The sequence below is a fragment of the Nannospalax galili genome, unplaced genomic scaffold (assembly GCF_000622305.1).
Source record: "Nannospalax galili isolate Female #2095 unplaced genomic scaffold, S.galili_v1.0 scaffold304, whole genome shotgun sequence".
Taxonomy (NCBI): Eukaryota; Metazoa; Chordata; class Mammalia; order Rodentia; family Spalacidae; genus Nannospalax; species Nannospalax galili.
In genome coordinates, this window is record NW_008352325.1 from 134058 (window position 1) to 161247 (window position 27190).

General features: G+C 41.3%; 1 protein-coding gene across 4 annotated transcripts in view; it reads left to right on the plus strand.

Annotated features, from left to right (window-relative positions):
- Cobl (cordon-bleu WH2 repeat protein) overlaps positions 1-27190 on the plus strand; it is a 274940-nt gene that overhangs the window by 108691 nt on the left and 139059 nt on the right. For 2 of the 4 annotated variants that reach the window (XM_008849262.3, XM_008849263.3), the window contains exon 5: positions 2760-2857. The exons of 1 other annotated variant lie outside the window; for it this stretch is intronic. In XM_008849262.3, the coding sequence (XP_008847484.1) occupies positions 2760-2857 (98 nt within the window). Of the gene's footprint in view, positions 1-2759; positions 2858-6346; positions 6422-27190 lie in introns of all 4 variants that reach the window. One more of the 4 variants, XM_008849261.3, reaches the window with a different exon arrangement.

The window sequence follows — 27190 nt, forward strand, 5'->3', positions numbered from 1 at the left end:
CATATACATGTGAATCTGGAATTTCATGGGTCTTTTGGAGTGTACACATGCCCATATAAACATGTTTATACTGCAGGGTTTGTTATTTATTCCAATAAGATTTTGTATCTTACAGAAAGCTTTGTCATATTTATTAAAGTATGTAATAGATTTTATTTCCCAAAAAATATTCAGTAAAAGATATTTCAGCATTTGTGTAGTGCTAGTGTATATACCTGAGTGCTGAAACTGAGTGACCCTCAATGTTCTGAGCTGTTGCTGACATACTTCATCAAAGGCAGAATCTTATAGACAAGCTTTCTCTTCCGAGGAACACCAAAGAACTTCTCAACAGGACACTCACATATGAAGGTGTTAGCCATTCTAGATGATTCTACTTGGAGATATGGACAGATGGGGAATAGAGGGAGAGGTAACTTTGCTACCTCTTCCTTTTTACCTCATATCTAGGCCCAGTGATGATAACTGGCCATGCAGAGAGTGCTCACCTCAGTACGTGGAAAGCGTCTTCCACCACTTGCTTAGTGACTTCGTTCTGGTCCTGAACTGCCCTCATTCCCACTTTGGTCAACCAGACGAATAAGTGCTTTGGATCAGTTCCAACGCTGCTTCCACTTTTGCCACACCTTATATCACTCAGTTTATCTTTGTCATTTTCTCCATCACTTTAATGTGTCCAGATAGGAACTACTTTCTTTTTCAAATTAAAAAAAATTATTTTATGTGTATGAGTGTTTTGCCCATATGTATTTAAGTGTACCACATGCTTGTACTGCCCAGAGAGACCAGAAGAGGGTGTTAGATCCCCTGGAACTGGAGTTAGATAGCTGTTATCTACCCTGTGGGTGCTAGGAACTGAACTCGGGTCCTCTGAAAGTGTAATAAGTGCTCTTAACTACTGAGTCATCTGTCCGGCCCTGGTGTAAGATATTTTGCTCTTCCCAGCTCTATACTTAACTGAGTGAGGGTTTGATATGACTAACTTGGAACTGTGTGTGTGTTCATGTATATCTGTGTAGCTGCATCCTGTGAGCAAGTCCTCTGACTTTGTGGTTTGTGTCTTGAGCACCCCACTAATCTTGCCTGGAAGCCTTGCATGTCATTAAGCACCCTGGCCTGTGTTGACAGGACAAAGGTCTTTGCTCCCTGCAGAACGGTTTAATAACTACATGGACTTGTTTTTGGTTTTTTTTTTAACCTTATTGAGTATACAAGATTATTAATCATACGTATAAAAATACATGGACTTTTATGTTCTCTTAACTGATGTGAAATCATACATCAGCCCACACGGACATGAGTGGATGTTCACTACATTGGGTTGATATATTCATGGCAGAGTTTGTCAAATCGCACTCAGAGATTTGTCCACCTGTGCTCTAGCTGTCTGGTTCTGCAGCCACTGGCAGCCATCTTACCTGGGAAATCTGATCTTTCTGTCCTTTGCAAACCCCTGTTTCTTCCTCTTCTGTCATATCATCATGTGTTGGAAGAGAGAAACGGTAAATGAAGAACAAAAACCAAGAATAGGCAAATAAGTATATAGCAACAATCAGCAGTCTGGTAGAGCTGTGTTTGCCAGATACCGAGCACTGCCCTCATGGTGCCCCAGTTGTCCCCATTCTGCAGATGAAGAAAACCAGGCCTCAGGACACTGAGCAGCTCGTCCAGGTGTTCTCTCTCTCTCTACACTAGCTTCTCAGGGGTTCCCTTACCCGAGTTTGAAGTTGTTGAGCAGTGTGTGCACTGCCTCATGGATTCTGATTCTGGAGGCTCAGTGGGCCTGAGGATGGCATGTCTGCAAGTCCCCAGTGGCACTCCTGCTGCTGATCTCACCTGGCTGTGGGAACCACGGCCCTTGTCTGTTGGGCCTGGTAGGTTTGGGCTTTAGGGTCTTAACCCTCAGCAAGAGAAGACTGATCCCACCTAAAACCCATATGAAGAAAATGCTACAGAAGGAAAATGGAGGAATTAGAGCTCAGAAAGCCTCTGGAGAATGTGATTTCTTAAAAGGAAATGTTCTGGAGAGGAAATGATGACCAGTGTTCCAGAGGTCTGAGGTGATTGCTCTAAATACCACCCAGGTCTCCTTCACTATCCCTCCATGTTCTCAGAAAAGAGGAGGGTTTATTTTACATTTTTACCTCATTCATAGCTCGTAAGACAGGTTTGTTACACAGATGTCACAGTCCTTGGAACATCACTGTTTGGGCAGCCTCAGGCTGCAATGTGTCTCTTGGCATTTCAAGTGGCCATTCCCAATGGAGCTACAGTGTCAGCCTGAGGTGACTACTCTATTTTGCAGACATAGTTCCAAAATAAATGTGAACACTCAGTAATGCCCATAGTAATCACGAAGCAAAACGATAGTATCTTAGATATCTTGGATTAAATAAAGTCATAATTAAAATTAACCTCACCTCTATTTTAGGGCACCTCTATTTTATTTCTTTATCTTCCTCTTAAAAAATACTTCCATCAAATTTCTGTTGATTTGGTTTTTTCATCTTCCACAAGGATAAAACCACTCTCAGAGAAAATGCTGCCTTAATCATTGAAAAACTGTATAAGAACTTCATGTGATTTCTGGCATGCGTTGGAGGACTTTGAGGTGGCTCTAAAGGCTTTGAAGGAAATAGTGATGATTTTCTTCCTAGAACTAACAGATTAAAGGATTCAGTTAAGGCTTTAAAAAATAAAGTACTTAATCTCATCTTTCAAATGCTGAAAAATAACAGTATTGCTCTCTTTTTCTCCAGAAATGTTTAGGGAGTCATCCCTTGGCAATGATGACACAGATAAAGAGAAGAAACAATTTCTGGGATTTTTCAAAGTTAATAAAAGAAGCAGCAGTAAGGTAATGCATGTGACTCTGCATTGTCCAAAATACTCTCATGTGGTTTGTCCTGAACTTGGCTTGGGAGTTTTCAAATAATTCATTTTAGAAATACTAATTCCCTATTTGATGCCCTGAGCAGTTTTATTTAAGATGAAGGCATTTCACTCACCAGTAGAAGGGGAAGCCTGTAGATTCTGAAGGCTGCTGGGTGCCCTGCTCATGTGGCACGCTGTGAAACTCAGCTCACAGCCTTTGAGTAAATGAATGACTGAGTCTTGCTTCATTAAATTTAAATACCATGATCGGTGTCCCCCAAAATGAACTATAACTCTGCTGCTTAACCTTGGAAGCCTGGTGGGGCTACAGTTAAGACCACTTTGTAGACATAATTATCCATTGTGGAACTGGCCCATTTTCTATGGCTTTTAGATATTTTATACTGTTTTAATATGATCAGAGAGCACAGACCATTGTATGTTGTTTTGGTCTTGTTATTCATTATTAAATAAGTATATTCATACTTCAGATACAGAATACTTTTAAAAATATTTTATTTTTTATTTTTATTAATGGTCTTTGTGTTTGTCTGTGTGTTGTGTGTGGTTTTGTGCATGTGAGTGCAGTGCCTGCAGAGGCCAGAAGAATTCATCAGATCCCTTGCAACTGGAGTTACAGGCAGTTGTAAACCCCCTGATGTGGCATCTAGGAACTGAATTCAGGCCCTCTGTGAGTGCAGTGCATACTCTTCACCACTGAGGCACCTCTCTAGCCCCTATAATAGAATAAATTGAAGTCATACTACAAAGAATAAAAAATGAAAATTTTTTTGTACTCCTTTGTTACAAGAGTCTCAAAACCATAAATACCTGCGAACTATCTGGCAAAGAACACTCTATCACCATTCTATTCATTTACAGGTCTATTTTGCTTACGTGTAATACCTTTTTCTTGGTAATAAATGAGACTGAAAAGGACAAACCTGGGCCAGGCAGATGGCTCAGTGGTAAGAGTACTGGCTGTGTAAGCATGAAGACCCAATTTTGGATCCCCAGCATCCTTGAAAATGTTAGGCGCATATACTTGTAACACACACATACACATACTATGAACACACACATATACACATATTAGAAAAAAGAAAAAAAATGGTACTGTAATTAATTGGCATTAATTCCCTCTTACTCAATTGGGAAGCACTTTCCATTTGTATAGTTTTTTGAGAAGTGAGAACAGGAATCACTTTTATTTGGGAAGCCTCTCAACCCTGTTGTGTAGACTTGTACTTCTGTGCTGCGTAAACACCTCGCTCTGACTCTCCACAACCTACAGCCTTAGGATTATGATTCTCCCTGTGATTGCTGGTAAGGGTACTAAAGCTTAGAAAAATAGAGTAGTTTGCCTGGAGGCCCAGATCTGTCCATCTGTGGAGTCAGCCAGCACCTTCCACTAGAGACAATATTCATGGAACTCAAGATGCTGAACAGCAAAGGCCTCCTGCCTTTAGAGACTTCACAAACCTGCTAGTTCTTCCTCTCTCCTGATGATTTAAAGGTTTTCTCATTCTCCTGTATTTATGAAAGATGAAGTATATAATTATATATTACATGTGCTCTTTGCCATGTTTCTCTGTGTCTTTTGAAAATTTGTGGTCAGAGTATGTCTCAATGGTGATCTCTTTAGCCTTGAGAGTTACCTCCCCTCCTCCTTTCTCTTCCTTTCCTGGCCTCCTTTCCTTTGCTGCCAGGATTCAATGAAATTGCAGAATCAGAATTTTATGCTTGGGTTTTCCAGTGCTCTTAATTTGGTGGTAGTTCTTGAAATTGTCGTGATGACCTTGGTGGGACCGTGTTTGATTCTTCTCCATGGTTCTCATAACACCAGCTCATAGTAAATCCCTCATTCCATCCTTCTCCATTCCTCACCTTGGTTCTTGCTTATTCTGAGACTCTTTCCTTCTGAGAGAGGAAATCCCCAGCAAAGAAAGGAAGACTCCGGTGTAGGAACACGTTTGGTTTAGCAGATAAGGACCTCCTAAAGCTGGGGGTTTGGAGACCCTCTTAACTGCTTGTAATTTAGGAGGTATGAGGACAGGTACCGGGAACCCATGACATACTGGTTAAGTGCCACAAATGGTGAAGTCTGGTCTCTTGATCAGAAGGGATGCTTCTTTGCGTAGTAGCCCATTTTTTTTCTGCCTTAGACATTTAGAGTCATTTTTACGTCTTACATGCCTCGTCTTTCACTTATTTCTTCCTTATTCAATTATATTTGCTCTAGACACATATTTTTTCAGCCTTGTCTTTACTGGGTTACTTGCTGGCTGTGTGCTTTTTTAATGCATCCACTTCTTAGCACTTTACCTCTCTCCACTGTTATAGTTTGTGATTTTAGTGTGCTAAACGTATCCTAGTTTAGTCTCCCTGGAACCTTAGAAGAGAGGCATTATCAAGTGCATTTTACAGGTGAATAAGTCAAGCAGCTCATGCCTTTATACTTTAGTCAGTTACAGTGTTAGTAAAGGCTAAAATTAAACCTTTCCTTGCTATAGTCACTCATTGTACAGTGCTTAGTAAATGTGGTTTCCAGTGTCTTCAGCAATTAAAAGCGGTTAGAGCCAATACCTTTAAAAATGGTTCTCAAAATCCTGTGATGCCAGATCGTCTGCGGGTGTCTCAGTACAGAGTAAAACCAGAAAGTGGAACCTTGTGAAAGCATTTAAACTGAAGTGATTCTCCGGTATATTACCTTTTAAGGAAGAGTATGTATGTGTGAATAGGTGTGTGAGTATGGCTGTGCATAAAATCTCAGTAGGGAACACTCTTTAAAGGAGCATGATTTTGGTTGAAGGGGGGGGACAATTGTTTTAAAGCTTTAAATGAATGAAATTTTATATCATTTTGACATCATTTACTCCCCGAAGCCAGTGGTTTTCAAAACATACCTAAATGTCATCCTGAGATCTAATTTTAATTTTGTATTTTTGGGTCATGTGTCCAAAGATTCTCATTAGGAGTCCAGGGAACTGAATTTTCAAGTTGTATCTCCTTACATGATTGTGTGGCTGACCATATATTTTTGTTTGCCTTTTATGGATAGGAGGGAGGAAAGGAGCTGTTTGGTAAATTATTTCTGTGCACACCCAGTCTATTAGCTATGCAGAGATCAAAACTTTGAAATCTTCAAAACCTAGTTAATCGGTTTGCTGAGCTAATTCTGTCAGTTCATGCCCACTACTATTTTTAAATTGCATAATTTAAATTAAAGAAATGCTTTGGAGAAATAAAAAAATGAGGAAAATTCTTTCCATGAGTTGTGGATTTCAACATTGTGAGGGAATGTATTAGTTTGTAAGCTGGGGTGTGGGCATGGGCTGTAACACTGTACTTTCCGCTGGCTAGAAGCTTGGTCATACTAGCACTTTTTGCCTAAGAGTTACTAAGGATGCCTGCTCTTGTTGGAACTTAATTTTACCTAGAGTTGATGGTGGGGTGCATGTCTGTGTTCTAGGCCGAGCATCTTGTGCTGTCTGGTGCGGATAGTGATGAGGACCCCTCAAAGTCAGCATCTGGAAGGGATGTGAATGTGAGTACTTAACCCAGCATATGCTTCTGCTAGCCAGGCAGAACTTCTCACTGCTTTTCCTGCAGAGTAGCCTCAGTCCATTTGCCTGTTTGTTCTCCGTAGCCTTTGCATGTAGTTGCTCATGTCCTTTGGAAAATGTTCAATATTTTAAAAGTTTCGGTCTTTCTCTGTTTCACGGAGCATGGCCAGGAGAATCCTGCATTAGTTAGGCAAATCTACGCTTTCTGAAAGTATTTCCACATATTAGCAGGAATAGCCTGATAGTTTACAGCCACTGGCCAGCCTGGAGCTATCACTTATTAAGCTCTGTGGCCACTCTGTGACTCTGCTTTACCCACAGAAACCTTAAAGGAACCTTTTCAAACTGCCTCTGTTCCAACTTTCAAAGTCAGCATGTAGAAAGTATTCTCATAATTTTGACTAGTTGACAAAGTATCTAATAAATGTTAGATATTTACCTTTAAAATGTATCTAGATTGGGGCTGGGATGATGGCTCAATGGTATGAGAGCTTGCTGTCCAAATCTGAGGACCTGAGTTTGAATCTCTGAGAACCGTGTAAAAGGCCAGGTATGACTGCTTTGCACTCCTGTAACACTGTACTGGGGGATCAGATCCCGAGAGCTTGCTGGCCAACCAGTCACCCACCAAAATGCCAAGCCCCAGGTTTATTGAGAGGCCCAGTCTCAAGGGAGTAAATAAGGAAGTAAGTGGTAGAGCAGGACATACAGTGTCCACCTCTGGCCTCTACACATAGCACATTGTCTTTCATACAAGTGCACAAAAATGCACATACCACAAATATACACCCCCCACACCCCTAGACAAACTTTTCCTATCAGTAAGAAACTTTACAGTCATCCTTCTTAGTTTCAAGTCAGTCCCCAAGTCAGATTTTGTTGTTGTATTCAATGTGTATCTTATACTTGACAACATTTAACAAAAACTTACAATAAAATCTGATATAAAAATCTAAGGATTTTTCATATAATTATAAAGCTATAGGTTAGAAAATATTTTTCTATATTAAATTTTTGAAATGATTGTAAAACAGTGCAAAGATAATACAATTGATTTTGAATCATTAAGCACAGGAAGTAAATTTTTCTTGCAAAAGCATTTATTAATAAAATGAAAGACGAATTGCCTTTTACTTAGTCCATGTATCCAGCAAAGATTCAATGCTAATGTTTCTTTCCATTTTTACTAATGTAAACTCAGGAACACTTTACATACATAGTATGTAAAAGTGGAAGGTTCTATTACAGCAGTACCTTTTAATCTCTGAAGTCTTTCCAGATAACAGACCCCAAAGCACAGTGGCCAGTGATCAGACTATCTTTATATTTCTGTTGTGTATGGCTAATTAAGTTATCGTCTAAATTTCTTAATGACCAAGATTTGGAAGCTGTCGGGTTTGTAATCACACTAGAACTCCTGACTTCTGGAATGTACAAAGGGAGAGACAGCTGTGTTCATAGATGCCCATGACACTCACTGATCTTTTCCTAACAAGTAGTTTCTAAACAACACACATGTATTGTCAGTACATATGACAATACATATGTATTGTCAGTCGGCCTTGAGGGCTTTGTAATATTCTTCCTTTTGCAAACACAACTTTTTAATGATTGTTTTTTTTTTTCCCGAAGTACAAATCTATTTTTTTGTGTGTGAAGATGGTAGATTTGTATTTGTAAAGATCTCAAGCTTATTTTTGTCAAGGTCTGGAGTTAGTGAAAATTTGCTCATTCTGATTGTGGAAAACGCCTGCCATCTAAACTAATTGAAACAGTGAGATTTTATTGTTGGACCTAAGAAAATGTCAAATTTATTTTGTTTACAAAAAGTTCAATTATATTTTAAATTTTGAATAAATTAATATGTGCCCATGATAATTTTCTTACTTCAGTATCTAACTGTAGCTGTGCTAATACTGTGATTTCCTTACATATTACTTTGAAAACAAAGCTTAAGACTCTAAAATTAATGCCGTTTCCTCCTTTCAGTGGTCTGTTTTAATACACTGTGAAAATCAAATCTCAACTCTGATTGCAAGCAAACCATGGCAAACAAGAATGTGTATAATTTTGAGAAGGATTTAATGCAATCCAGGAAGTGGGGCCGCCCCTGAGCCAGTGTGAAAGGGGGAACACACACTTGCTTGTTCCATATAAATCAAATCAGCCTGAATAAAATTATGTGATGATTTTAAGGGAAACTCTTCTTCAGTAATCTTAAGTAAGTTTCTTCCTACGCTAATCACACCTGCCGTGGTGTTTTCTTTGCTGTTAAACAGGCATAAATCAACACAATGATTTGAGATGACCATAAACTCATTAGTCTTTAAGGCTCATCTTTCATCAGCCTGTTTTACCCACAAGATGTTGAAAGATGTCTTTTAATATTTCACACACTCAACAAGCTTCTTACGTTTGAGTAGGAAACCTATTACACCCAAGAGCTTGGCATCTTACATGTTTAGGGCTTTATAACATAACTAGGCAATAACTTTCTGAAGAAAGTGGTAGCTTACATTTTGTAGTAAGCTTTGCTCATTTGTATGCACTATACTTTTATGAACATAAAAACATAATTAGGATGTAGGTGGATGGGTGGATAGATCAGTGGGTGGATGGATGGATGGATGTTTTGGTGACAGGAACTTAGGCAAAAACTTCATAGGAACTATCAGTGCATTTTTGAAGAAAACTGTAAGATCATACAAATACATACAACAGTAAAATTGTTCATGTGGACAAGGGTGCCACATTCTTGGACAGGGTGGTTCAAAACCATTGTTTCAGTTAGGTTTTGTTTTAAAACTGATTAAGTTCATTATAAAGTTTAGTTGGAAAAATTAACAAGCAAAAATAGCCATGAAAAAACCTGAGAGATGGAAAGTCTTGTTTTCCAAATATATTTTAAAGCTTTAAAGAAAACTGAAATAGGTAATATGGAACAACAGAAAGTTTGGGGTCATCGCACATGGAAAGATGGAATATAATGCAGTCAGCACTCAACAGTGGAGGAAGTGACCATTAACAAGCAGAGATGGGACCACTGAATGTTCATAAGTTACAAGAAAATAATTGTGCATGTTTTCACAGTAGACGTCAGAACAAATTTGAGAGATCAGAAATCTTCATGTGCGTATTGAACCAGGCATGTTACCCAGCGAAAACATGAGTGAATAATTTTCTAACTATGGTTCAAACTCAAGATGTGCTAATGAAAACATGAATAAATTTGCCTCTGGGGAAAAAAAAACCAAAATCACATGGGAGGGAGAGGGGAGCTTTTAGAAACAGAGGAGACAAACTTAAGTAGATAAAAGAATAGAAGTAGATAAGTAGATTAAAAAAATAGAAGGTGTAGAGAGAAAACTGAAGTGTAAGTGATACGTAAATAAATGAAAATACTTGAAACTTAACTCATGAGAAATACTAGTTAAACCTACAGTGAACTCTCCTTTTTTACCTATCAGACTGGCAAAATTTCAAAAATTTTACCATAAACTCTGCTGGCTAATCTGTGGGGACTCTTAAATTTGTTACTGAACAGAATGGAAAATGCTATGACATTTTTGCTAGGGAATTTGGTAATATCTAGCCAAACTATAGGTACATTTATTTTTCAACTCAGAAATTCTTTTAGAAGTTTATGAATCACAGAAGTTCCTTGGCTAGAATCTGGAATGATGCACAAGGCTATTTCCTACAGCATTGTTTGTAATAACAGGAGATGAATGGCACCCACAGGCTCTTCAGTAGGGGACCAGTGACTTAATCCACTGTATAGCCATGTGATTAAATGCTGCAAAATTGTGACAGGAAGGGAAACAGTGGTTACCTACTGATGTGGAGTGTTCTCTAAGAGAGATATATATTTCCATTAGAAAAATTAATGGTGGCTTTCACTGTAAAGCAGAGTTTGCAAGTGAAGCTTTGATGTAGTAGGTCACTCACTGACTTGGAAATAAAAATTTATTACTTTCAAGGTCTAGGTCAGGACAGCTAGCTACCCTAGCCCTGTCTGGTCTAGGTGCAAGTTTAGTTTTATGGCCTCGCCTGATCTTCCTTTCATAGACACAGAAAAACCCCTGCTTCCAAAGGTGGGCAGTCAGTCAAATCTGTTGAATTTGTTGAAGCCCTCTATGTAAGTTTGATATGAGCTCTCTTTTGCCATCTTACAGGTGATACAGCATTCCTTAAGAGCACTGTATTACCAGTTTTTATAACGCTCCTGTTGTCTTCTAGGCTGCAAGCACATTAATCTGACCAGAAGGCAGGATAAGAGTGCGTCAGCAGCCAGGGGTCACAGGAGCCTTTAGAGCTTCGAACGTTTTCAGTTTTGAGGGGTTGAAGGCAGTAAACTGAGAGACTGTGGTGTAGGTAGCTCCAGTGATAAGCTACAAGCGCTCCATTTCTTGCAAGCATCTACTTTTAGGTGCTATAGAGGGCTGTGCATTGCTCTACGAGCTGTGCAGTGACCGCTATGCTCCCCTGCTCTTGGGCTGCTCTGTGCCTTTATGTAACTTCTCCAGTCCTGGTCAGTAGAATCTTTGAGGAGCTCAGAAGTGGTGGTTGGGGAGTGTCAGCCTCAGAAAGACTGACACAAGCACAAGTACCTGCCTGGGGAGAGAACTGAACTTTGGATTCCAGCCCAGCACAGGAACCTGTCTGTCTCCACTTTGTCAACTGTAAAACAGTATCCTTCCTGAGAGATCAGTGTAAGGATCTGCAGTTGAGTGGCTCCCTCCACGCCACCCGCTGGGAAACCTTCTGAAATGGTGAACGAAAGTGATCTGAGCTTTATTAGAAAGATTGCAGGTATTATTGCTGGTTACTTTTTCTTGAGAAACATTAAGCAATTTGTGCCTTCTATGGACCAGAGTCTGTGATAATAGATTCACACTGAAAAAATAGTATTAATGTAGATGGTCCAAGAGGTAATCCTTTCTTCCCTGGAAAAGTTCAATTCCTGCAAACAAGTTTACTTTATTCCAAGATTTATCTTCACTTCTCATTTGGATCATATTAAATATACTGACTACCTTTCAAATAGTTTCAGAGTATTCTTGGAATCCCACATTTTCCAGGAAACTCTTCATTCCATATCCTTGAAAGGAGATGTACTTGGAGGAAGAGTCATTGGCTGAGGAGCACTGAGCCAAGGCATACCAACCTTTTTTCTAGAATTAACTGTTGGAAGTAACTTACCTTTAATGGGACCCATTGGTTCATTAAAAACAAATTCTATAGATATAACAATTTAAAATTTATTAACAAGCAACTCCTTAGAGCCTTGCTTGCTACCATGAAGTCAAAGTCTTTTTGATGAATAATTTTAAGAACCAGTGACTCAAAACATGAGTAAATAAAAGTAAGCACTGGAGGCACCATGCCCACTTGCTCTGTTCAGTTCATGGCATTTGCTTCCTGGGAGTGGAAGGGGCCTTTAGCTGTGTTCTGAAGTGGTACCGTGTCTAAAGCTGTCATAAGATTTCTGTACTTCCTGCCCAACAAGCCCTGGTGCCAAGGACTTAGGACTCTAGAAAATAGCAGCCTATGAACATGAAAATAGAAGCCTATGAACATGAGGATATTTTTAGACGTGTATTCAAGGAAATTCTGTCATTTACATTGCTGAGTCCGATGCATTCCAGCCTGGCTGTTAATAGGGCCTCAGATAACAGGGCCTTCCTTGCAGGCCCTGTTATCTGAGGGACATAAGTGAACCTGCAGATGCTGTGGGAGGCATGTGTGGTGCTGGCTTCACCACAGGGTGGCAGTGTTCCCACAAGTACAACAGATCAGGTTTGGCTGGATACTCTTGTTTCTGGAACCTTCACAAACTGCTAATCAGAAAATATATCCTGAGGGCTGAACCATGTGCTTGTATCTTGTTATAAATCAATTTTGTATAGTCTATGTCTTTTGAAAGTGTTTCATAGTCAAAACTGTAAAATGAATAGCATGTGGCAATTTTTAAAATATATTTTTATATTTATTCTTGGAGGATTTCATATATGTATACAGTGTGTTTCATCATATCCATCTCCCACTCTCCCTGACAACTCCGCCCAGCCCCCTCCCCCACATGTCCCTCCCAACTTCATATCCTCTTATTTAACCCACTGAGTCCAGTAGTGCTTCTAGTGTGTACACGGCCTGAGTGGGGTTCACACTGAATACATCCTTCCAGTCTCCCAGGATTCTAGTCACTTTGAGCCTTTCTCAGTGGTAAAGCTGTATGCCAGGCCAGCTGTGACACACAGAGTGGCAGACTTGCTTTTTCTGTGTGTATGGTGGTGGGGGTGTTTTTGTTTGTTTGTTTGGTTGGTTGGTTGGTTTTCTCTTTTCTTTTTTTTTCTTTTTTTCTTTTCTTTTCTTTTCTTTTCCTTTCTTTAGTTTTAAGCATCATGTCCTTACAATTTTCCCTGGTCTCTTCAGAGTGAAGAGGTTGGATGTCTTTGGATTAAAGGAAGCTGAGAGCTAAGCTTAGTGGGAAAGCCTTGTTAAGCCAGTGCCAGGCCCTGGGTTCTATCCCCAGTACAAAAAAGAAAAAGGAAAATGACTTTTGGTTTTGTTTACTTGAATCTGAATCCTGGCTTAAGCACCTACAACTCTGAGTCCTAGAGCCCAGTCGATCCCCTGTGTCTCCCCTCTCTCCAACCTCCCCCGACTCCTGGCTGAAGAGATCTGAATCACTACCACCTAGCCTTTTTAGGGGAACTGAATGATGCTTCATGAGTTGCAGGGGCTGGGCAGGGCTCTCAGGCAGGGTTGTAGATCTGCCCTGTCACTTGTTGGTTTTCCCTTTGGAATTATAGTGTGAGGGCTACCATTGTCTCTAAAACTTTTTCCGTTTGGGGAATTTTCTTTATGAATGAATCCAACCAAAGACAGTAAATCAGTATACCTGGAAATTTTCTGTCACTACATTGCTTCTCAGAAGGACATACTGCACCAGAAATAAAAAAGTGCAAGTTTTTTTTGTGAAGCTACTCAGTTTTACAGTCTTTTCCCGTGTTTGACACTGGGGGAAAATAGAGCTCTGCAGTTTAGAAAAGTAACCCAAATTTATTTTGGTGTACTTGTCAAAAGTAGTATTTAAAATGCTCACATCATGACCTCCCGAGGGAAAACCTGGAAGTTGTCAGAGGAGCCATTTGTATTTAAGACTTCAATGATTTTATTTTTCAAAGCACTTGATTCCTGCAACGAAGTACAAGTTGGTGTCCCACTCAGCACAAGAACTTTCCACAATATTTGCATGAGTTTTACCTGTTGATAGTCCCCAATCCAAATATGCAATATCTGAAACGCTTCAGAATGGAAAATCTTCTAAGCAGTGTGTCATCACCCAAAATATATGGAATGGAATTTCAGAGTACGTTAGGTGTCTTACATTCTAGGTGTCAGGAGGATCCTGCGAACTTGATGACTATCCAGTCTAGCCAATCAGTGAGCTCTAAGTTTAGTGAGAGACAAATAAGTTGGAGAACAATGAAGAAAGGTACCAGGCATTCAGCTATGGGCTCTGCGCATGTACACACACACACACACACACACACACACACACACACATACACACATCTCTCTTGTGTGAGCGTCTACATGTATACTCATGTGTATAGACAGTCACATGAGCACATGCACACATATATCAAAGTTACATACTATCAAAGACAGTCTGGGGACTTAGCTTAATGATAAAACACTAACCTATGTGTACAAGGCTCTGGGTTCCATTTCCAGAAAAACACACACAGCCTAAAATGTGGAAATGTTTGTTTTTGGCTTACAGTTTTGGAGGTTTCAAATCATGGTTGATTAACCTTTTGTTTAGGTAAGGCAGTGTGTTTTACGGGCATGTGGCAGAGGAGGTGCCTTACCTCATGGTGGCCAGTAATAAGAGAGAGCACAAGAGAATGAGCGTGAGAGCAAGAGAGCAAGAGAGTGAGAGAGAGTGAGGGGGGGATGGGGTCTCAGTATCTCCACCAAGGCCATGCCTCCAGTGATCTAAATTCCTTGCACTAGGCCCCACCTTTTGAAGATTCCACCAGCTCTATATGGGTGCTCTGGACCAATCTGTGGACTTTTGGGGGTGGGAAGAGGCGTTCTAGACCTAAGAGTAGCAGATGCTCAGCTTTTAATACATAACAAAGCCTGAAAAGTTGAATGACAGTTTCTAGTTCTGAATGAAGACAGAAGTTCTGATTTTTAAACTTCTACTGAAAATACAATATTTGTAGGGATGTTGGAGGTGGAACATGTCCCTTTCAAACACTGATTTTCCCTGTGCTCCCTTTAAGGCGTGAGCCTCTGCTATTTTCAATGTCCTTATTTGTTTCTTGGCCTGCTTCCTATTCTTTGATAACGAATATAGGACCAGAGTCTCACTTGCTTGCATGCTGATTGGTTTAAGTTCCTTCTGATAACAAAGAGAGGTGACAAGCAGGGTTCTGGGCCCTGGGAACATTCCTATCCTGGAAATAGCAGTTCTGCACTGCCCATGCCTAAAGAGAAGCCTAGGATGTTCTTTGCCTTTCCTATGTCTCCTGCTCTACCTGTGACCCATTGTCAGGCCGTCTACTGCCTAACAGGAGCACAGAGAACCTCAAGACATGGCACAGACCTGTTGCTGTCATCTCACCAGGACTGATGGTCCCACTGTCTCTCCAACCCTCTCCTGACCTTGTGGTTTGTGATCCTGCCACACCCAAGCTACAGCCAGAGAAATGCTGTCTACAGCACCCAGACTTAGAGCCTTGGAGGCCCACTGCCTTGGCAGGTGGGTTCTCCTGGCATCCTCACTTCTCCAGCCTCATGTCTTTCTGTGTTGCCTCCTCAGTCTCCCCATGCACAGTTGTGTGGGCCTTCATCTAGAGTGTTAAGAAATGAGATCCATGGGGAAGACAGGCTTCCTACATAATAGCTTTTTGCTGAATATGTCCTTACAAATAATGGTACAGTCTTTGTTCTATGCATTTCTTAGCACCTGCCCTGTCCCAGGCCTCTGGCTACCTTGTTCCAACCCTTTGGAGTTATTTTCAGTTTGTACCCTGAGGATGTCTAGAGTGGTGGGCACAGGGCCAGCTGTGTAGTGCACAGGCATTCTTTTCATCTCCTGCGATTTTTCTACAATGAATTGTTTCTTCCTCAGATGTCTGGAGTTGGCTCTTATGCCAGCTTTCCTGTCTACTTTCTCCCTGAAATGAGCAGGCAGAGCAGGTCAGGCAGGGCAGTTGAGGGCTGACTGTGAGCATCCAGTCCCTGCTTTCTGCAGCCCTGGAATGAGATCATCTCTAGTGCTCTGTAATCGCTGCATTCAGCACCTCAGCCCAGGTACCCTGTGGCATGTGTCTCCACCAGACACATTAAAGATGTGGGAATAAAGATGCATGCCATCATACCTGGCTCCTCATAAACATTTTTCATGGTGAGAACTTAAAAAATTTTGGTCAGCATTCAGCACCTCAGCCCAGGTACCCTGTGGCATGTGTCTCCACCTGACAGCATCCTCCAGCGCCCCTGGCAACCTTATCCCCTGCTTTCCTTTGGCTCAACTTCTTCCCTCTCGACCCTTGCTGGGACTTCTAGCATAAATCATGTTTTATTTTTTTTTAACATCTTAAATAAATCCCATGTTGACCTTTTTTTTCTTCCTGTGAGCGCTCAGTAGTTTTAGGCTGTGGATTCTTCGTGGAGGAGAGCTAGCAGTCTTTAGGGTCTGACTCCTGCCCTCAGGGCTCTACTCTGCAACTAAACTGCCCCCAGGGGAGGGTCCTTCTGCACTTAGAAACTCCAATTCCCACTAAGCTGCTGAGGAAAACGAAATCAGCCACCCACAGTTCATGAGAGTTAATATTTAGCCCAATTTGTTTCATATCTTTTGAAAATCTCCAGGAAAGATAGCAAAAGTAAACGTTGTTGCCCCTTCTAAGCCGATTACATCTTATGTTCTCAAGGTGATGACCCCTCTGAAGCTCCATGCTCTCTTCCCTTTTCAGGGTAATGATCTTTCTGATGCTGTGTGCTCCCTCCTCCCAGTATAATGGCCATTTTGAGGCTTCAAGCTCTTCCTTCCTTAGGGTAATGGGTCTTTCTGGAGCTCTGTTCTCTCCTCTCCCAGAGTAATGACCTTTCTGAGGCTCCAAGCTCTTCCTCTTCAGGGTCACTGGTCTTTCTGGAGCTCCGTGCTCTCTTCCTCTCCCTCTCCAGGGTAAGAACCCATTTGGAGCACTTATATTTTAGCAAGTGTCCACAAACAGTGCACAGTATTTTTGTATATTTTAACAAGTGATTATTCCTTTTCTTTGTTTATTTTAACTGACAAAATGAAAATTATAGAACTTCATGGTGTGCAGTATGTGATGTTTCTATATACATTGACCTCATGGAAGAGCTGACTCAAACTAATTGATGTCTCTACAATGTCATGTTTCTGTACACATAGACTTTGTGGAATAGCTGATTCAAGCTAACTGGCATTTCTTATTACCTCATTGTTTTTTTTTTTTTTTTTTTTTTTTTTAAAAAAAAAAAAAAAAAAAAAAAAAAAAGAGGACGATAAATCTTTCACTGTGATATATCAAAATAAGAGATAGGAAATGCAAGAAAAGGTTTAAATGAGATGTCTGACTCAACTTCAGACAATCTCTGGTGGGAAATCCCACTGAGAGTATTCAACAGGCAGTTATAGTCCTAATCTTTTTTGGTTTGGGTTTTGGTTTTGAGGCATAGTCTCACTATGTAGCCCTGGATATCCTGGAACTTGCTATGTAGAACAGGCTGGCCTCAATCTCACAGAGATCCGCCTACCTCTGCCTCCCAAATTCTGGGATTAAAGATGCATGCCATCATACCTGGCTCCTAATAAACATTTTTCATGGTGAGAACTTAAAAAATTTTGGTCAGCACTTTTCAACTATATGGTACCTTGTTAAATATAATCATGATATACAATAAGTGGGTCATCTGAAGTGATTATTTATATCTAATATCTGATCTTGACTTATAGAATAAGGATAATTAATATTGATGGGTGAAAGATAAGGGAGGAAGGAAAGAAGGAAAAAGATGATGGGAATAAAAAAGAAAATAAAGGAAAAGAAGAGAGAGAGCAACAGTCTCCTCTGCAGTGACTCAGCACACAGGCACCTTTCTCTCTGTGGCCTCTGGCCCAGCATCACTCGCTGGCACACTGATTGAGCTTGTCCTAGAAGAGACGCTGTAAACTGGAGGTCATGGTACTCACAGCTAAGCCCAGCCTCTGCCCTCAGGAGAGACACATCCTAGGGATCCCCTCACCTCATGCAGATGAAACACCACATGTGACAGGCACAGCATCTTAGGCCTCATGAAAGCTCTGACTCAGGGGACTGGACCACTGAGCTGTGCTAGTAAGAATCCAGGATGAGGTGAGGGGCACCACAGAGGCAGAGGAGTAGGCAGCTCCCTGTGAGAGAGGAGGAAGGTCTGGGTGCTGAGGTCAAGTCTCCTCAGGGATTTATTTGCTGAGTCCTCCCTGAGGGAGCACCAGCCTAAGGGAGCATCAGTGATTTCATCTCAAGTGCAGCATAGTTCAAAGGAGAGGGAAGAGAAGGGCTGAGAAGTAAGATTTCCAGTAAAATCCTGTTTTGTTGTTGTTGTTGTTGTTTAATTTGGAAGCTCACCCTAGAGTGCTTGACTTTGCCCATGGTGTGTACACATGCATGCCCTTGGCTGTGCCCATATGTGTAAAGGGTGGTTTTTTTTTTTTTTTTTTAATGAAACCTGTATCCAGATAGGCTGGACCAAATAGTTTATCATTGCTTCATTTTTGACCCTCACTCTGTGGCAAGAAAGACCAGGGAATTCTTTTCATTTCATTTCACAGTCAGAATGACTCCCCACTGGCTTGCCTAAGTGCGCTTTCTGCCTTGGATGAAACTGTGCACCTATAATTACATAGTAAGCAAAACTCCTTTAATGATGGCCTCCCATAAAGCCGGACACTTCTGTGTGATGCTTCCTGCCTGGGCTCCATGGAGCTGGCTGTCTCCTGGGGAGACACTGGATGAGCTTTCAGAAAAGCATATGTCACAGCAGTTGGCATTGAGCTTCAAGCTGAGATAATTTGGTAAATTTGGACAACAGCTACTGCACGGATATTGTGGGAAGATAAAAAAGGAAGGAAACCATGAAAAATAAAAGGGTAAGAAAGGAATTGTTTGCTTTCCTAGCATGAAAGTAATATTTATGTGTTACTTGTATATCATCTATTTTTGATCTTTTGGCTGAAGTAAAAATACATATTTAATGATGATTCTTAAATTATTGTGTTGCTTATGTTCCATTAAACCAAGTATTGACTGTTTAATATGCACTACTTCTGGGCATTTCTTAACTCGGGTCAAGGAAGAGAACTTAGACAATGCAGATAGAAAGCCATTGTCACTACCATTAAAACCCTATTTCCTACATATTATGTATCTAATGACACTGGCAAAGAGCAATATCTCATCTTTCCAATCATCTACATTGATTTGATTGTGTTGAAGCCCACCTAAGCCATTTGTTTTTGAGGTTGTCTTCTGACTTCAGCAACCAAGTCCAGCCTGCTTTTGTTGAAACACTGAAGTTATTTGGTAGCGCACAGGGAGGTTATTTAAATATTACAAGGCAAGCAGCATTTATTATTATTTATTACGATTATTAATTCTGACTGCATTAAGAAGTATAGTAGCTGGAAACTAGTGTAGAACCATTAATTACATGTAAAAATGTCATGTTGAGAAGCACAGCCAATGCAGACTGGTTTCTGCTCTAAATTTGTGTTTTGTATACTACATGAAAACAGTTCCCAGTGTTTCAGCAAAGTGAGGATACACACAGGGAAGAAAAGATTGATTAGCACTGAAGCATCTATCACAGTTTTGCAACACTCTGGGTTTTAATGGAGAGATATGGAGTGAGGATCCTGTCCTTGGACAGGAGTGAGCAGTACACTCAATTATCACTGGGTGTTCTGGGAAAACCACCAATGCCCGTTTCTCTTTAGGAACTGCCAGCTTCACACATGGGGATTGAGATCAGGATGATCAGGCAGGCACAAGAGCCACTGAGCCAGACCCTAATGTCACTGATGGCCCCAGCTCCATTTCATGTTAAATCACTGACTCTCAAGAGGAAGGAGGTATCCCGTATCCCACAGAGAATTTATATGGCAGAAGAGGGACAAGCTTCATTTTAATGCTTTTGTTGAATTGTCAGGATATTGATAATTTTTTTAAAGCATTACCTCCTCCGTAGGCCTGCTGACTCCTTTAAAGTATTACCTCCTCCACTGAACTCTATAATGACCACCATATAGTGCCTTCCTTCTGGGACTGTCTAGGCCCTATTTTTCATGATCTCATATGATAGCTAACTGGGAGGTCTGTCCCACTGTGGTTCACAGGTCTGTATTCACTCTTGTCAGATCCAGTGATCAGCCTCACAGACTTCTTCTTAGGGAAGTAGCTTAACACTGTGGCCATGGTCCCTCCTCAGGTTTCCCTTTCTAGGCTAACTTCCGTGGTACTCAAACATCTTTCACTGTGACCACCATAGTAGTTATGGGACGATATGCTGCTATAACAAGTAAGTTCCCCAGATTCAGAGGCTTAGCCCAGACATTCCCATAGTGCTTTGAAATTTTCTCAGTGGTTTGGCATGGAGGCAACAGCCTTTTGGCATCATACAGGTCTAAGGTGACTATGGTTGGGTGTCTCTTTGCTAGTTGGAGAAGATAGCCATAGAAGGACATGCCTATTTTATTGGAGATAATTTAAGAACTCAGATGTTTATAGCTGCAAGGGAGCCTGGGAGATAGTAGTGTTTGGCTGACCAATCTGTGGTAGCACAGATGTTGGAATCAAAGAAAGGGAGTCTAGTTGAATGCACAGCTGGCTGAGCTGTGTGACACTCTCATGGGTAGAAGTTGCCATAGCTTCCTTTCCATGTCTGCCTCTGTTGTCCTTCACCTCCCTTTCCTGATGACAAGAAAGTGAAGGAGTGGAAGAATCCTTACAAATTAGCAGTTGTATTGCCAGTGTACTTTCTAGGAAGAAATAAACTTATCTGTGTGGTTTCAAGTAATGAAGTATGCTTTTAAAAACAGCAACAATTAAAGCATCTTTAACAATTTCATTTAAATGACATGTATTCACAGGTAGCATCTCAGTGATGAGTTATTATTTAGATGAGTTTGGATAAGATTATGTTTTTTTAAGATTTATTTATTTTACTTTTATGTGTATGAAGGCTTTGCCCTCATGTGCATATATGTACCACATGTGTACCTGGTGCCCACAGAGGCCAGAAAAGGGGTTGGATTTCCTGAAATGGAGTTACAGATGGTTGTTAGCAGCCATGTGGGTGTTGGGAACCAAACTTGATCCTCTGCAAGAGCAGTCAGTGCTCTTAACCACTGAGCCATTTCTCCAGCCCCAAGATTATGTTTTCATATGTTTAGGTCTCAGTATGATTCTTCCTGATTTTTATGTTGTTCTGGTTATGAAAAAATTATATACTTAGCATCCTGCTACTGAATAGATTCAATTGTTAGCAATAATAATTAATTGGTAGCAATAAATTCAATAGTAACATAAGAAACACAGTAATACAACTTCTAAACAATGACCAGCCTTTATGTGGCGTTAGTGATGTTCCAATAAAAAGTCTTTCCCTTTATGATCTCACTAAAGTGGGGACATATTTAACAAGATCCTTTATTCATTCCCCCAATGACAGCCAGGACCCACAAAAGAGAACAAAACTAGAATACACAGTAAACTTCACCAATCTATAAAATTTTTTCCCACAAATAAAACCCAGACCTGTTATATTCAAATGCACAGAAAGAATTACAAAGAGATAAAACTGAAATAAATTGGATAGAAAAAAACTTAAGGAGAACTGTTTGGGAATCATATCCCCTTCCTTTTTTTTTCACCTCCCTTGCTCTTACGATCTTTCCACTCCCTCTTCCGTGATGGTCCTTGAGCCCTGGGTGAGTGACGTTTCTTTTATTAATTTTTTTAATCGGGCTTTTTGCTACTCTAACATTCCCCCCTCTGAAGTAAAATTTATGAACAGAAAATAGCAGTAATACCTGAGGGATAGAGCACTCAGTAATTCTCACCCATACACAAATGTAAAAGGATTCCTGACAGACCAGGGCTGGGGCTTGGGTTCTGTTAGTTTGCTGTTTGTCACTTCTGAGGGATCCTAAAGTCCTGCCACATTGAAGGTATGAATAGGAGAATACTGGCTGAGTCAGCCAGGGCATTTGGAATGCCCCTCACCCCATCTCCAGTCACTGCCCCTCCAAGGCCACCCTGAAAACTATCTGATGAGGAAGGAAAAAGATGCTGCGCCCATGTCCATCAGCATTATCCATTAGCTTGAGTACAAAGCTGCTTTCAGTTTCAGAATCATTTTTACCATTGTCCGCTCCTTAGTGACAGAGAACTGGCCTCTAGGAAGCCAGAGTCCAGTGAGGGCACTTAAAGCAGCAGCTCTGACAAAGCAAAGGAATGCCTGGGAAGCCTTAAAAATACTAATTAGCAGTGTCTTCCTTTTCCTCTGGCCTTTGGTTTGGCAAATATGCTCATAAAGATGTTGGGCAGAGATGATTTCTATATAAAATCAGTGGTCTTTGCAAACATACGTGTTGGAGCAGCTACCAGGGGCTGTTCATGAGGCCAGAGGGGAATAATAGAAGGTAAACCATGTCACTGACTACATTTTAAAAATAATATTTGTGTTGATTCCTTGAGAATTTCATACAATGCATTTTGATCATGTTAAGAGTCCCTGCATAATCTCTCAGATCCATACCACCTCTCACCCCACCTCACTTCATGTCCTCTGCTGTTGTTTTAAAGTCCATGGAGCCTAATATGTGTCCCAAATGCTCTTAGGTTGGGTCCATCCCCTGGAGCCTGGTCCAACATCACACCTTTAAAGAAAACTGAGTCTCTCTCTCCCAGCAGCTATCAAACGCCTGTAGTTCCTTGACTGGGGGTAGTGGGGGCACTGACTAAATTTGGTTGGCACCAAACACCTGGCTCATCTGAAAGGAGAAAGAGCACCTCTTATATAAGTCATGGAGATAAGCACATTCCTACCATCACAGACTGATTGAGTTTTGCTTAACTGTAGTTGAAACAGGCCCTTCCATAGAAGGTCTTTCTTAAATCAGACATTGACAGCTACTTCACAGCATTTCCCCTGCCGGATTTTTTTGTCCCATGCCTAGATAGCCCTTCCTGGGCCACTGATATTGCTTTGCCATATCACATCTTAGTAATTTCTTCAAATACTGTTTAAACCCTTATGGCAAAGTTACAGAGTGTGTACATTAAAAGTGAATGGCTTTTGAGGAAGAGTGTATTCTTCCCTAAGACTATGTGATAATGTGAGCTAGGGGTGTCTATAAAACCAAAGTCAGATCACTAAAGAAATGACTGCTTATGTATCTGAGTTAAAGAATGGCCTCAGGCTCCTACAGGTGCTGGTTGGTGGGCAGGTGGGACAAGGGCATGCTATATCCACATCTTGGCCCATGTCTTCCTTTCTACTTGTGAAGAAATGGCCCTGGTCCTGTCCTAATCAAAGAATCTGGGACTCCATCCCTTTAATAATTGTTTTTCAGTTCATGTTAAAGCTTGGCAGTATCTTCTTGATGGAAAAAGCAGAAGTTGCTAGAAATTGTTACAGGTCAGCTATAATTGACTCTAAACAATGTCTTCTCTTCCTTTCTAAAAGTTGCTTTATGAAGTATACCATAACATGAAGAATGCATATTGAATTGCCAGTGAGGCGTAAATCTCTCTCTTAAACACCACCAGAACATTGATTTACTACCTTCCTCTGCTTTCCTAGCCATGCCAGTCAGTTGTCAGTGTGCTGAGGAGGCTCTACAGGGTAGGTTAGACACTGGTGAGGCCTCTTCTGGCAGATATTTGATCATTCTGATCTGCAGTGTCTGGGAGATGTCCGTGTACATCTCAGGCTTAGACATATAGTGTATCATTCGGCCACAGACTTCAGTTAACACACAAAATTTACATGGACAAGGTTGTCTCTGATTCAGGGCCAAAGGATGTGGGCATAAATTAGTGAATTAAGATGGGAAGATTCTGTATATGATTACCAGCTAAAGTGAGGCCAGATCTTGTGACAGTTTATGTGTGAATGAGCTGAGGATATTAGTTGGCTGAAAGGTTCTTACTAGACTCGTACCATTTTTCCCTGAGGGTAATTAGTTGTCATATGTATGGGAAGAAGTTAGAGTGCTTTGAGCGTAGGAGGCTGGTCAACCTCATCCCTGATCAAAGGGCTCACTTTTCCTTTAAGACTGAGCATCTGAGACTTTACTCATGAGCTCATAACCAAAAGGTGACATCCCAGCTCTGAGATCCTATAACTCTGTGCTGAGAGAAATAGAGCACCATCCCCAAAAGCCAGTACATCTTGGCCAGAAGTAAACTCTCTAGCCTTTGAGTTGTGGGGCTCATTGTCTGTCTGACTTGGAGTAGCCATCGTTGGTCTTCATCTTTACAAGGAATTAACTAGAGTCTTGTGGAAGTGACTCTGTGTGTTTGCCCCCTTGTTTTACCTCGAGACTAAAAGGTCAGTTAGCAATTCTGCTTTCTCTTGGAGAACTGGAGTTATGTGTACCTGATCCCTAGGGAGATTTTAATATTTATTCTCACACTCAAGGTATTGAAGTAGAATGTGACTGTTTTAAAATACTTGTGATAAACTCTGGCTGTGCTGTGTTCAGCGGTCTTACTGAAACACTACATGCTGTAGTCTTGGAGTAAGTTGAGCATGAGAGACATGGCTGGTAACTTCCCTTCAATTTTTAATGCCTACCTTCAGCCATATTCTTTGCCAGAAATCTAGAAAGAGGCCCTGCCTGGAGACCTGCTGACAGAGCGGTAGCGATAGGCACCAGGCATTTCAGTTGACCACAAGGCTGTGTTTATCTGTGGAGACACTATTCTAGAGTCCACAGGTTGCTTAGCTGAAGGTGGAGCCAAGGCAACCTCAACATTGTGCGTCTTGAGGGCTCAGCAGCCCCTGCTTCTCCTAATGGCAACCATAAGATACGGTTTTCTGCATGGGTGAGTTTCTAAAACACTTTTATACACGGACACACACCCCCAGACACACATACACAGACGCACACACACGGGAGGGGGCGAAGGGGATGTCTCCCGGAGAATACTTCCCTGTCAGATTTTTTTTTTTAATGGAAGTAAAGAAAATTGAAGAAGTTCTAAGGTAACCAATAGTTTTTTTTTATCCATTCTGGAGAAGATAGTGAAGTAACAAATTAGGTAATGACTGAAATACTGGAATAGCATATCCATCGAACAGTCTTGAAGAAATAGGAAATATCAGTTTATTTCCGAAAATGTACTAACCAGCTTAAAAATTGCTCAGAAGTCTCTTTTGGCCAGCAATCCTGAGAATGACACCCAAGGTTGTCCTTCAGCCTCCTCACACATATGCACGTGTACACACACACACACACACACACACACACACACACACACGTCTCACACCTTCAGAAATACATCCTTCTCTCTCATGTCCCATTCTCCAGGATTCTGGGATGTTGCTATCTCTTGTGCCCTGGGACTTTCTGATCTACTGCTGTTGCCTTCCTCTACCCTCTTTATTTCTAACAGGACATCACAAATCAGTAGAGAGATGCTGGGTTCATATCAAAAGAACTATGGAATCTGAGCCCTTGAGGTCAGGCCAGCGAAGAGGATAGGTCTGGGCTAAATGACAAGGTTACAAGGATGGACCTAAGAAAAATGAATATGTGTTCTTAAGGTGAACTTCATGGATAACTGGGATCTGTGAGTCCAGCATCCCCTCCCTGCAGACATGGAAACCAGCTTTGGGTTGGTTGTGCGCACTTGGCAACATTTACTAACAGAGGTGGTGGGGAGTCCAAAGTGGAGTCAGGGGTGAGGCCACTGGTAATCTGTTAATGAAATACCCATTTGTGAATGATTTACTTAACGTACATGGAAGCTATTCATGGTTTCCCCTGCAGAAACGTCACCATTCACCTCCTGATATAAATGCTTTATTGAGGGGTCTTAGAGGCTGGAATTGTAGCCTACCATTGGCAGGAACTGAATGGAAGTTGATGTCTTGCATGTGATGCTGATGAAGGTGAAACCAGGGGCCCTGAGGGGGAACTGAATACTGCTGCTTAGCGAAATTGATGCCTTCTAAACATTTATGTTTAGATCCATAGACAAATGGTACTGTCAGCACTGATAAGAAAGGCCTCTTTCCAGTGAATAGTGGTGAATTCAGAGACTCTTGACTATCCAGGGTGCTAAGAATCAGTGATGGATGAGCGCTCACCCTATACAAGACATTCATACTGTCCCTTCTAAGGTTCAAGGAACATTATGGAAGACCTGACAGAAAGAATATAAGAGCCCTAAGACAGGGAAAAGGGCTGTGAAGTGCCAGCTTCTGGTGAACTCACAACCATTGCAATTATGAGCTGATAGCAGCTGTGGATACCTATACTGGGTCTTCACAAGAATGGCCCAGTCAACAGCCATGTGTGAGTTGAGGGGGATTTGGGGAGTCCTAGCCTGCAGTGCTAAACTATCTGCTCCTGATACATTCAGGGAGAGGGTAGTCATTGCCTTCAGCTATGACCCCACTGGTGACCCACCAGGCTCCAATGGATAGTTCCAATCCAGTGCTTACACAGATGGCCCTTGTTAAACTGAATGGGTCACAAAACCAAATCAAAAGCTATCAATCTGGGAAGGATTTGGTGAGAATGGAGGGGGTGGTTGATGGATGGGAGGGGAGATGGATGGGAGTGGGTGGAGAGAAAGAGAGAGAGAGTGATCATAATACATTCTATACATGTATAAAATTGACAAAGAATCAAACTAATAATGAAAAAAGAAAAAGGTCTCCATTTCTTGCTATCTTAACTGAGCAATTTGTTCTTCTAAGTTAAACCTTATCGGCCAGAAGGGACAGTTTTGAGAAATGAAAACAAAATGACTATCACTGTTTTTTAAAATCAACTTATCTTAAAGAGAAAGGATTTGAGTACAACATTTGCTGTTTGTGCCTGGAAACACGTTGTAGCATTGTTTGCAGAGTCCTTTGCTAGCTACTTGAAAGGAGAGTATGGAGTGGCTTGTGTGGTCAGCTGTGTGGATGGGATGCATGTGAATACCTGAAACCAAGAGAGAGGGAACATGACATTTGTGTGAACTTGAGCACAGTATGTTATTTTTTTTAACCTCAGACATAGCTTCCTGCCTACTTCTAATCTCTGAGCAAGGGAGAAAGCCTGGCGCTGTCGTGCCCGAGAATCTCAGTTATCCTAGGGACACCCAGTACACCCAGAGCACCAGAGGTGTCTCAGCAATATCTCCTGCTGCCCATGGCAGACTTTGCAAAGCATAGTGTCTTCCTGACACCTGAACTGGATTATAAGTAGGGTCAGACTCTAGAGGCCAAGCTGAGTCCACTCACCAACCACTTGGGCATTCAGGGATAAGGGTAAGCTCAATGCTCCTTGATGTGAACAGAGGGGATATGTGTGTGAGTGGAGGTGGTATGTGGGTGGGTTCAGGGTGGTGGGGGGAGTAGGAAGAGGTGGTGTGTATGTGGAGGTAGTATGGGTGTGGAGGTAGTATATTTGTGGAGGTGGTGTGTGTATTGAG